This window comes from Anolis sagrei, chromosome 4, assembly GCF_037176765.1.
Source record: "Anolis sagrei isolate rAnoSag1 chromosome 4, rAnoSag1.mat, whole genome shotgun sequence".
Taxonomy (NCBI): domain Eukaryota; kingdom Metazoa; phylum Chordata; class Lepidosauria; order Squamata; family Dactyloidae; genus Anolis; species Anolis sagrei.
In genome coordinates this window covers 218,785,240-218,798,349 of record NC_090024.1, presented here as the reverse complement: position 1 = coordinate 218,798,349, position 13,110 = coordinate 218,785,240, and the positions used below count along the sequence as shown (strand labels likewise).

Genomic DNA, 13,110 nt, shown 5'->3' with positions numbered 1-13,110 from the left:
CTTGTCCTTTGTTGAACATAGCATTTATTGGATTTTCTTAGTGGGTCTGTAGATAGTTTGTATGTTGTGTTTCTTCATCAGCTTCCCTATGCAGCCCAGTGGTTCCCTTGATGTATGGTCAGAACACTTTTCCTCTGGGTGGATCTTTGTCTTATCTCTCGTGGCTTATTCTCGCTCTTGCAGCTCTTCTGATGTCTGTGGTGGAGTATCCATTGGCCTGTAGAGCCCAGTATAGGTGGTTCAGTTCATCTTGGAGGAGGTGGGGTTCACAGATTCTTTTACAGAGGAAAAGTGTAATTACCTTACATCAAGGGAAACACTGAACACATAGATAGGGAAGCTGATGAAGAAACACAACATACAGATGATCTACAGAGCCACTAAGAAAATCCAGCAAATGCTATGTTCAGAAAGGACAAGAGGGATCCTCTCACATCTGCAGGAGTCTACCATATACCATAAAAATGAACAAAAACTGGCTACCAGTATTAAAAAAAAAACTCTAAAATCAGGACAGTACATAAAGGACAACACTCAAAAAGCAGGGGAATTCCAGATAAGAATCAATTAGGGCCAGCTAACACCTCCCAACAAAGGATCCCCGGTCAGCAACCAGCTAGGCTTTGAAGCTGCAAGGCCATTCAGTGCTAATCAATGTGGCCAACTGCAATATTCACACTTGCCTCAAGCAGACAAGCATTTTTCTCCCACCCAGGACATTCCTCAGATATATAAACCCCACTTGCCTAGTTTCCAACAGATCCCTCAACCTCTGAGGATGTCTGCCATAGATGTGGATGAAATGTCAGGAGAGAATGCTTCTGGAACATGGCCATACAGCCTGGAAAACTCACAGCAATCCAGTGATTCCGGCCATGAAAGTCTTCGACAACACATTATCATTGATCTTTGCTATTTTGCCTATCAAATGGCAACGGGTAGCAATGAGCAGAAGAGATCCTCTTTTCCATTGGTGGCTTTTAAACAAGTTTTAATCTCTTTTTTTCCTGCATTGAGATGGATTACGCCCCTGTTTTACTTCTCTAACACACTATCTTTGAATATCTGCCTTTCCCTGGTCCTCTGGATCAACTGTTTGACTTTTAGGATTTTTGACAATTATGAGTAGGGTAGATAAGGCAACTACCTTTTTGCTCCTTCTTGTCCTCAAAACCAGGAAAAGGTCTCTTCAATATCTCATGAAAATGTCAAGGGAAGCTTTTATTTCCCTCAGAAATCTGACCTTTCAGTGTTGCTTTTTGTGGTTGTTGTTCTGATCTATCCCTGGAGCTCTGTTTGTGGGAAGAAGCTTCAGATGTGAGAGGGAAAGTCAGGAACTAAAGGCATGAACAAGGAGGTGTAGAGGAAAGCAACCTCATTCTTTCTTAAAAGAATAGATCACACCTTTTAAACAATATATCAGCTGGAAGACATTCAGGCAAGAAAGAGCAATCACCAAGCAGCAGATTATATAGCTTTTCCACAGCATACTTGACACTCATGGAACAACTAAGCAAAATTATATATAATGACTTTTAGGAGATACTATCTCAGCCTCCAGCCCTAATAATTTGAGATCCTAGATTTTCATTTACATACTTTATGTGCCAATCTGTCACTCTGTCCCCGGGCTGTGGCACAGTTAGCTGAGAGCTATTGCATGAAATCACTACTGACCGAGAGGACATGAGTTCGAAGCCAGCCCTGGTTGGAGTGAGCTTCCTGCCATTTTTCTAGCTTGCTGTTGACCTATGCAGCCTGAAAGGCAGTTGCATCTGTCAAGTAGGAAATTTAGGTACCGCTTATGCAGGGAGGCTAATTTAACTAATTTATGATGCCATAAAAACCTTCCAGCAGCATGCAGAAGAATGAGGAAGTACTCCATCAAAGCACTTGGTATCACAATGGAGTGAAGCAGTAGTTCCCCCTGTGGCCGGAATCGAGCCAGAACCCAGCATACCCTCATGAAGCCGGAAAAAGCTTGGGCACAGCTGGAATGTTAAAACTGCCTCTGCTGTTGTCTATATATGTTGTATGTCTAACTGGCATTGGATGTTTGCCATGTATATGTGCATTGTAATCCACCCCAAGTCCCTTGCAGGGTGAGAAAGGTGGAATATAAATACTGTAAATAAATAAATAAATAAATACTTAGGGTTATTTAATTTAGGTGAGAAAAAGTCCAAAGCTGCACAAAATAGAAATTTATATGACTAAATAATATGGGATATTTTCTCTTCCTCCCCTCCATATAAAAAGATGGGTCCGGTCCAATTCCTCCCTGAAATTTGTTGGTATTTTACTCATGTCTGAGAAAGGATGTCTGAATGACATGATGTAAATTTAATTTATCTGGGCATGACAATGATCTTGTAGTCCCTCTCATCACAATGAAGTCTGTCATTTCTTTAAAGAAGTCTTTGTCCTTTTAATTTACTTCTTCATTCTGCAGCTTGCTTCACTGAACAAGCTTGACGTTCTAACCTTAGATCCTCATTTTGCTTCATTTTTCACTGTCTTTGCACTCCAGTACAAATTCACTACAACATAAATTATTCCTTGTTTCTCTTAAGGTCTTCATCTTGCCCACTCCGTTTTTCAAGTGACAGCTCTCTTAATCTCTTATCACATTGGAAACAGCAGACCCAAGAACAAGGCTGTTTGAGTCTCATGCAATACATCAAGTCACTTTTTCATAGCAAATAAGCAAGGTCAGAGAAGAAAGAAATGTAATACCTTTGTGCAAATCCTTTTGATACACTCACTTTATTGAGGTCACTGATCTTTACAGAGATGTCTAAAGAACCCATCTCTCTCTTGCCTCTTTCAAAGCTTGGGAAATTACTTTTTGAACCAGTGTCCAAAATCCCCCAGGCAGCATAGTGGAAACAAGTACAGTAATGTCCCACTTATCCAACCTTCATTTATCCAACGTTTTGTATTATCCAACACAATCTGCCTCTCTCCCAGATCCACAGCTGTTTTAATACATTGCGATGTTTTGGTGCTGCATTCATAAACACAGTACTTACTAAATAACATTACTGTGTATTGAACTGCTTTTTCTGTCAGTTTGTTGTAAAACATGATGTTTTGGTGCTTAATTTGTAAAATCATAATGTAATTTGACATTTAATATGCTTTTTCTTAATCCCTCCTTATTTTCCAACACTTTCGCTTATCCAACATTCTGCCGGCCTGTTTATGTTGGATAAGCGAGACTCTACTGTAGTAAGAACAGGACAATAGCAATCACTGGGGTTAGCTACTTGTTTGCACCTAGGTGTGTATCAAACCATGGTTAAATCACTTGCTCTTACCCTTACTACAACAACAACAACAACAACAACAACAACACTTTATTTATGGTCTGCTCTATCTCCCGGAGGGGACTTAGAACAGATAAAAACATACACCGATAAGCAAACATCAAATGCCTTTAATACAGTGAAAATAACACATGACTCACAAATACACAAAGGAAAGGAAAAGACTTCCCTTTCATCTCTAACTTTCTGGAGGAAGTCAACTCTGGCCATGGAGAGATGCTCTTGTTCCATTTCCAACTCGAGGAGGCTGTTGTCAATAGATATCTCCTAGTCATGTTGCTGACGTGACTACATGGGCGCCTTTACTACCTTCCCACCAAAGCGGTACTCATTGATACATTCACATTTGTATGTTTGCAAACTGCTAGTTTGACAAGAGTTAGAGCTAACAGTGGGAGCTCACCCTGACTTGCAGCTTCAAACTACTAGACAGAAAACCAAATTCCTGCTGAACAAATCTTGAGAAGAAAACTATATGACAGATTCATTTTGGGTTGCCAAAAGTCAAAAACAACTTGAAGGCACCCAACAACAACAACATCAACAACAACTTGCTACTGCTGTTACACTGATAAATTCATAGCAACATAAGAGGCTTTCTGAAGCGGATACTTTTTCTTTCTTGGTTTTAATTAGTCTACTTAACTCACTTCACCAGATTCCAAAAATAATTTCCAAATAGAAAGGAGCAATTAGTTAAAAGTGTATTTATTGTGAAGCCTTGGAGAAAATGGGTATTTGAGGAAGACACTATTTAATTTGAAATAGTAAACAATAAATGCACTGAACTGAATTCATTCCTCCATCACTTTGTCTATCCCTGTGCTTGTGTTGAGCAGCCACAAGGTACATTTGGTAAGACTTTCAAAAGTTTTGTCTGGAGGTTTCTGACTGCAATGTTGAAAAACCAAATCCTTCTGTCATCCACAGAGCAGTAGGGGCTTCCCTTTTTTTTTCCTCCATAGGGAGTCTTGTCGAACTTTTCCACTGCACTTATTGCTTTTGGGATGCATGTTCTTCCATATATTTGCAAAAAAAATAGGAAAGGCACATAGGAAAGATAGTGGGATAACAAAAGTGTGTGTAGTCCTCAGGGAGAGCAACAAAAGTGGAAACAAGTGGATCTCTATCTATTGTTGCCTGGTAATGTTCATGATCCCTTACATTGGGAACTATGGAAATATTGGAGATTGTTTTAGCCTCACAAAAACCTTAAATGGTTGCACACACCATGCCTGCTTTCATAAAAAAAATTACAAAGTAAATTTGTTGGTATTATACTCATGTCTGAGGAAGGATATTTATTTATCGTGTCAGGGGCAGCCAGACAATTGTATTACATTTATAACACAACAAAACAAACAAACAGACAAAACACAAAATTTGCAAACTTGGTAGTTGATTAAATGTCCTTTGACCAGTATCTGGCCATTTGGAGGGCCTCTGGTGTTGCCGCAAGGAGGTCCTCCATTGTGCATGTAGCAGGGCTCAGGTTGCATTACAGCAGGTAGTCAGTGGTTTGCTCTTCTCCACACTCGCATGTCGTGGATTCCACTTTGTAGCCCCATTTCTGAAGGTTGGCTCTGCTTATTGTGGTGCCAGAGCGCAGTCTGTTCAGCCCCTTCCAAGTTGCCCAGTCTTCTGTGTGCCCAGGGGGGAGTCTCTCATTTGGTATCAGCCATTGGTTGAGGTTCTGGGTTTGAGCCTGCCACTTTTGGACTCTGGCTTGCTGAGGTGTTCCAGCGAGTGTCTCTGTAGATCTTAGAAAACTATGTCTTGATTTAAGTCGTTGATGTGCTGGCTGATACCCAAACAAGGGAAGAGCTGGAGATGTCACTGCCTTGGTCCTTTCACTATTGGCTGCTACTTCCTGGCGGATGTCAGGTGGTGCAATACCGGCTAAACAGTGTAATTTCTGCAGTGGTGTAGGGCGCAGACACCCCATGATAATGTGGCATGTCTCATTAAGAGCCACATCTACTGTTTTAGGGTGGTGAGATGTGTTCCACACCGGGCATGCATACTCAACAGGTTGTGCCAGTCAGCTTTCGTATGATATTGTTTCTAGCACCCACTTTTTGCTTGATATTCAGGCAGTGCTTCTTGTAGGTCAGAGCATGGTCCAGGGTGACTCCCAGGTATTTGGGTGCGCTGCAATGCTCCAGTGGGATTTCTTCCGAGGTAATCCTCAGAGCTCGGGATGCTTGCCTGAGGAAGGATGTCTGAATGACATGATGTAAATTTAATTTATCTGGACATGACAGTGATCTTGTAGTCCCAAGTGGTTTTTATAAAGGTTGGGAAAATTCTCACCGCATTTTTGGGCCTTCCTGGGCCATTTTTGGCTTAGGAGAGCACAACATCAGAGATCCACAATAATTTCTCAGCTTTTAAAAAAAGGATAGTTGGAAAGGATACAGACTGTTTCTCTTGTTCCCCATCCTAGTCTGCATTACCTTCACGTAATTGAAAAATGGTCAAGAACAACTCAGGCATCCATTTCTGAAGCACTGAAAATTGTTTAAGAGACTGTTCTTTTGGTTGTTCCACAACAATTATTTTTCCCGTCATTTTGGAAAAATACAGAGACCTGTCACCAGTAAAAACAAGAAGAGAGCACACACATCAAGGGCAGCAGACCATGGGAAGCTGCTGAGTCTTATGAGTTCCTTTTAACTTTTTGGAAACTTTTCTCTGACTATGTCTAAAAAGCTGCACTTGAATTACTTGAAGATATCGAAAGTTGGGGGATCCACTCAAACAATTGTCAGTGTGTGCCCTGAAGGCACAATAGAATTGCTACCTCTTTCTGTTGCTATAATTTGATGGCAGGACTATTTGACATAACCGAAGTTTCTTGCACTCTTATAGAGGTAAAGAAAAATCCATGTCATGAAAATGGAATTCTATCCTGCAGATCTTATGAAGTAGGAAATTGTTTCCAACTCAGAAGGAAAATATGTAGACGTTGCAAGTACTCGAAAAGAAGGTTGATAAATGATAAGAGAAATTCTGTTTATTTCATTTTATTTGTTTTTGTCTCAAGAGCAACTTGGGAAACTGCAAGTTGCTTCTGGTTTGAGAGAATTGGCCTAAAAAGACCAGTATCCACTATTTTTTTTTTCTTTTCAGTGAGAGAATTAACCATCTGCAAGGACTTTGCCCAGGAGACACCCAGATGTTTTGATGTTTTACCATCCTTGTGGGAGGCTTCTCTCATGTCCCCACATGGGGAGCCGCTCCCCAGACACTGACAGAGGGAGCTCATCTGTGCTCTCCTCAGATTCGATCCTCCAAGCTGTCAGTCTTCAGTCCTGCCAGCACAAGGGTTTAACCCATTGCGTACACCGGGGGCTCCATGTTTATTTTCATGAAGCTATTGCAATGAATGAATGATGGGCAAAAACTATTTCAAATTTGTCTTTTTTAAAATGGAAAGCTTGAAAATATCTTTTTTCACTGAACTCTTGCTTCAGGAGGAGGCAAAGCTTGAGAAATTACCTTTTAAAAGTAATTAACATACAATTTTACTTGTCATTTTAAAGGTAATTTTCCACTTTTCCATCTGCTAGTTACTTTTAAAAATCTCAGGTGTACAGGGCATTGCCCTCTGGTATGAAACAACCATTTTCTGTGTTCACATTCTTGTTGCTCCAACCCCTGCAGCATAAGTAGGTAAATAATGAGCCAGCATTGAAACCATATGAAATTTCTTGTCCATCATATAATGAGAGTAATAAAAAACCTACAAAATTACAATTAAATTGCATAGAAGAGTGACATTATATTACATCTTAAGTTACAATCTTAATGTAATATAGTTATACAATTATAATTAGAAAAGGGAATTAATTGGAAGCTAACTTTGGAGACAAAATTACAAGTGAGACAACAAGCTTTAACTAATCAATGTTGGCTAACAAAGTGCGATTAAATCATATTTCAAAGGTACTACAAGTGAAATTACTTTACTGGTGGCCACAGGTCATATCATTGGACCCTATTTAGGCATTTACCAGAATCTAGCTTAGAAGGAAAGAGAGATCTTATGTCTGAATTTAGGCTGTCTAAAAACAAAGTAAAGAGATAAGAAGAAGACTGCTCTCTTGGTTTACCCATCATCTGTGAAGACACATAAAATTCACTTTTAAATAAAATATGTTTCACAAAACACAATGTTTGGCATATACTGTATGCTGGGATTTGGTTCCAAAGTACACAATGGATACCAAAAATTGATGAACGCTCAAGCCTACTTGATATGGCATAGTACAATTGTGTTCCTTATATAAAATAGCAAAATCAAGGTTTGCTTTTTGGATTATTATTTTTTTGGGGAGGGGGAGAGTTGAATCTATGGATATAGAATGCGTGGAAACAGGACGACTGTATTGTAAAAAATACACATTGTTAAGTCCTTGATCAATATGCAATAAATTCATGGTTGGAGACAGAGGTGTCAATCTGCATTAATTCTACAGTATAGACACTCCCAAAGAGACATAGGATGATTTGTTGATAAAGATGTTTTCTAGTTATCTAAAAGTTGCCAATGACAGAGTGGATGTTACTAATGATGACAGTAATGGCAGGTCTTTGAGATCATAGAAATCATAGAATCCTAGAGTTGGAAGAGACCTCGTGGGCCATCCAGTCCAACTCCCTGCCAAGAAGCAGGAAAATCGCATTCAAATCACCCCCGACTGATATCTATCCAGCCTCTGTTTAAAAGCCTCCGATGAAGGAGCCTCCGCCACACTCTAGGGCATAGAGTTCCACTACTAAACAGCTCTCTCACAGTTAGGAAGTTCTTCCTAATGTTCAGGTGGAATCTCCTTTTCTGTACTTTGAAGCCATTGCTCCACGGCCTAGTGAAGCTCAGGATGCTTTAATAAGGAGAAGTGAAAAAAGAACTTGCAACTACATGATACAAAAGAAACACAATTAACTTGAGTGAAAAGTTAATCAGAAGGGAGATACAATCCCACTGCAGAAAATTGACAATTGGCATTTAGAAAAAAGTGATAGTCATTGTGTTCTTCCAGCCAGCATGAAATTAGACAAATCACTTTAACCTCTTGGGCAAACTTTGTAGTTGTTGCTCTGGGTAGTTAAAAAAATTAATTAAGAATATCTCTGTCCCACTTATTGGCATGTTACAGATCCCCAAGGCAGTCCACAAGATGAACATTATCAAATAATAAAACAAAGGAAAATCTTTGTAGCAGAAATCAATTGAGAGCATATGTTTCCAGAAAGAGAAAACAACTTGCATAAGGCACTGCACACTCTAAATGCAAACAGATTTCACCAGTGCCAAAAAATAGTAAAGAGGGAGCAAGACAAGATTGCCAATGGAACCAATTTAAAGCCTTAGTGTTGCCACTGAAAAGCTTTTGTTCTTTTGTCAAAATGTCCTACTATACTACTGATGGTCTTAAATTATATTCTGTATCTCCATAGTTTTGACATGCACTTCCCTAACTATAACTCATATTGCAACTATAAATCTCTGTGATTAGAAATTGCCTTGTCCATGTGTTATACAGGAAGCCACAATGCCTTGATAATTAATGGAACAAATCTGAGGAAAGATCAATCTCTCATTCCAGGGTTTTTAAGCTCCCATATTTCCCTTAAAGGATTCTACTCGTGTATCTGCCTCCGGCCTTAACCCACAGATCCAATAAGACAAAAACATAATATGATTTTTTGAATCTTCCTTTATACTGTCACTTGGAACTAAATCCCATTGAGCTCAATGGTGCTTAATCATTAGCAAGCATGTTTTAGATTGTGGATTCCCTTTTTTCTTCTCTGTTGCATTTAAATCTGCCTGTGTTTATGTTCCTTTTTTACTAGTACCCCCCCCCCCCCAAAATGATCTGATACTTGTCGCCCAGTGTATAAACCATTGCTTTCCAGATATATGGACTTCAAATGTCCTCCCATTCCTCATCACTGGCCATGGTGAATGATGCTTATAGGATAAACCTCCAAGTCACCTCTTGCCTCCAGCTGAACCCATACATTTCATATGTTTTTTTAGACAAGGAGTATTCAGAGATGGTTCCCCATTGCTTTCCTTTGAATCAAACCTGCAACATATGATAATTCCTGAAAGTCTACTTTTCAAATACTACCATAGCTGATGCTGCTTAACTTCCAAGGTTAAACAAGATCTAGTGCCTTCAGGAGTTGAAGATGTAATATAGAAATTTATCTCAAATTTCAGCTAGATTATTGATCTCTATAAAATCATATGGTGTGTGTACTAAATTATAAATACAAATAGTCTAATTCTGTTGAGAGTAACTTTCTGTAGTGCTCTCCAGGTGTTTTCCCACCAGAGTTATAGAATGGAGACCAATCGTCCAATCTGCTGGGAAATATATTTCAGAGAAGCAGAAAGCATCTCTAGCTGAGAATTTCAAAGGCCATGAACTACATTTCCCCAGAATCTGTAGGAGCAACTCAGACAATTGGCAGACAATAACCTCTATTCTATAACACTGGTGGGAAAACATCCTCTGTATTCATTGCTTTCTTTCCTCTACCTTAGTTGTTGTTTTTCTATGCCTTCAAATCATTTCTGACTTGTGGTGACCCAGGAGAGGAGAGGAGAATACATTTTAGGGCAATTGGGTGGTGGAGACTAGAACTTCTCACCCAATTTGGAATGATTAGCGTTGGTTTGTCCATTCCCAACAGAAAAATAACGGGTACTTAAATTTTCTATCATGTGATTCTGCTTGGTGTGTTATTGATTGTTGTTGTGTGCCTTCAAGTCATTTCTGACTTCTGGAAACTCTAAAGCAAACATTTCATAGGGTTTTTGTGACATAATTTGTTCAGTTTGTCTCTTTTTTTTAGACTGAAAGAGCATGCCTTGCCAAAGGAGGTCATTCATTGGGTTTCCATGGCTGAGTACAGAATTGAACCCTGGTTTCCCAGGGTCATAGCCCAACATTCAAAAAACTTCTAATTGTTAATTTAGGAAATTTCTCTCTTTACCTTTGCCTATTTAATGTATCTTCAAACAGTTGAAGGAAATATAAAATTAATTGTTTTGTTTCTCTGTTTACAATTTTCAAGGTGACAAAGATGCTGGCTGTGGTGGTGATCCTCTTTGCCCTTTTGTGGATGCCGTACCGCACCTTGGTGGTGGTCAACTCCTTCATGGACCCTCCTTACCTGAACATTTGGTTTGTTCTCTTCTGCAGGCTCTGCATCTACCTGAACAGTGCCATTAATCCCATCATTTACAATGTGATGTCTCAAAAATTTAGAGCTGCCTTCAAAAAGCTATGTAAATGTGAAAGGAAGAGAACTGAAAGTACCACTCAGTTCAATGCCCCGGTCTTTTATAGTACCATGAAAGACTATTCCCATGACAGCTCAGAGCATGACATTACAGAACAAGAAGATCTCAATGGTTATCCATCAGTGGCAAGGAAAAGTAAATCTTTGAAATAAACAGGTCATGTGGCGATTTCAGAAATAAATAGAGAACATGTTGTATTTCTAATGTTACCCTCTGGCCATCTGGATCCAATATTTGATTTTGGATTTCTTTAACATTAAATTAGCTTCAATGGTGGCCAAGATGTTGTTTCATGTTTTAGTAGGGGATTAGCAGCTCCTGGGATTTAGAGGGCAATATAGCGGATCTTGGAAGGCCATAACCACCAGAAAAATATCAAATTTTGCCCTTGAACATCCTCTAAACATGCCACAGTTTTGCCTCATTTTAGGCTTAGAAGAAACATTTTTTTCAGCAGGAAATGACTCTTTTTTTAAGATCTCTTCTAGATTTAAAATATCTAAGGGGGAACAAATGACAACATTTTCCCAATGCCTCAAGGAAAAATGGACAACGACTCTTCTTTCCATCTTTCTTTTTTCTTTTTCTGGTTCCTCCTCCCCTCATCCTCTGGAGCCATGAAACACCCCTGTGGGTGCATGCAACCTAACAACAATGGAATTTCCTCTCAGCCACATAAGTAATTTCCATTAAGTGTTCACCCCTTACGTCATTACAATCACGAGGGGTAGAGAATATGGCAGCTCTTGCTTGGCTCCACCACCCCCATTACATTCTTGTTGGCTGGGCATCACGGTTCTCCATGCTAGGAGATTGGGCAAGGGCCTAAATGTTACTGGAAAGGTCAGGTTTGTAAACTTAGGACCCTTTCACAGTACCCCTATATCCCAGGATCAGATTCCAGATAATCTTCTTAACCCAAATTATCTGGCAGTGGAGACTCATATAATGTATTTTAAATCAGATAATCTGGGATCAGATCCTGGGATATATAGCACTATAGAAGGGACCTTAGGCTCTCCCCATAATTTAGAACCGGGATATAATAGATTCTACTAAAAGGTCAATCTTTTCACTGCTTATCTAGATCACGTGAGACAAGCAAACCCAGTTTTCAAGAGGTTCATCCCTTATGGGCTGAGAACAGATGTATCACAAGTTTCTTTTTCTCTTCAGTTTTCCTGCATCTGAAACTGTTTTCTGCACAGAAAAACTTGTATTCTTTTCAGGATATTTGAATATCAGGAGAAAATATGAAAAATTCTCACATATTATTCTTCCTCGCAGTTGAGTAAATAGTTCTCCTCCTTTGGGACAAATAGTTAAGAATATTCTTTCCACCCCATATCTTCTTCAACTGATAATTTCTTCAGCACACACTGAAAGTGTTATTTTTGGGGCATGTCTTCAAGAATTTTCCAGTTAGTTTGCAAGCCCTTTGGGTAGAGCTCTCTCCTTGTTCTTCTACTAGAAAATTATGTTAGCTGGAGATACCACCAGTATTCAACATGGACCCTTCTGAATGCAAAGGATGGGCTCTTCCCCTGAGCTATGACCATTCCTAGTGGACTTTGTTGTGAAAATGAGAAACTAACCAAATTTGTGCCATCAATCTGGGGTGCATATAATTATGACATGTAGCAACTACCTTAATGAATTATATGGATAAAACAGCGCAACTCACAAGTACTTACCCAGATGACAACGTGGGATATACCACGAACCATGGCTTAAATAGCTCAACAGCCAAACTAAAGATGTTCCCTGACAGCTTTCAAGATCAGCATGACTACTATCCTCATTGTTATTTGCTGAACTGCAGTTTGAATCATGTTATGACTCCCCACTGTGAATTGCCTGGGGAATACACACCGTTTTGCTTCTGTCCTGCTGTGCATTGTTTGGTATTGCTGTGTCTCCAGGGTTGCAATTGACTGCTAGTCTTTTTGTATGGGTAACTACACCATGGGTGGTTAAATTGGCTCCATAATACATATCTTGTAAATAGCTTGTAAATATTTGCAATTGGTGTGGTTATAGTGTATGCCTATATGCACACATTGTCTCTTGTTGCAATGATGGCAGTAACATGAACATTGACAGTACTGTATTAAAGTGAAGCATGCTTCTTATTTGCAAAATGTTGCTGCTTCTTGATTATATTTGTATCCTGACTTTTCTATGAAGGAACTAAATATATTGTGCATAGCTAGTATCTTCATCTGATCTCTTTGATTTTCACAAAATCCTGTGAAGTAGGTACAGCTACAGCAAAGTCATCGGCTCAAAAGCTAACTAATATGATTCATGGGATCCCTGGAGTCAACTTGTTATTATCTTTGCTGATAAAAAGAGAGAGTGAGAACTGGGGAAATTCAGCATTGTGAGTTCTGGCATTACCATACAATTGACAACCAGGAACAAGGACTTGTAGTGTTGATGCCCAAAACTTTTTCA

The 13,110-nt window shown here is 39.3% G+C and overlaps 1 protein-coding gene across 1 annotated transcript in view; it reads left to right on the top strand.

Moving 5' to 3' along the window:
- The window catches only part of LOC132773169 (thyrotropin-releasing hormone receptor-like), a 38,314-nt gene extending 25,520 nt beyond the window's left edge, over positions 1-12,794 (top strand). The window contains exon 3 of the mRNA XM_060772174.2: positions 10,425-12,794. Within this exon, the coding sequence (XP_060628157.2) occupies positions 10,425-10,805 (381 nt within the window). The 3' untranslated portion in view covers positions 10,806-12,794. The remainder of the gene's footprint in view (positions 1-10,424) is intronic.
- Positions 12,795-13,110: the final 316 nt, after the last annotated feature.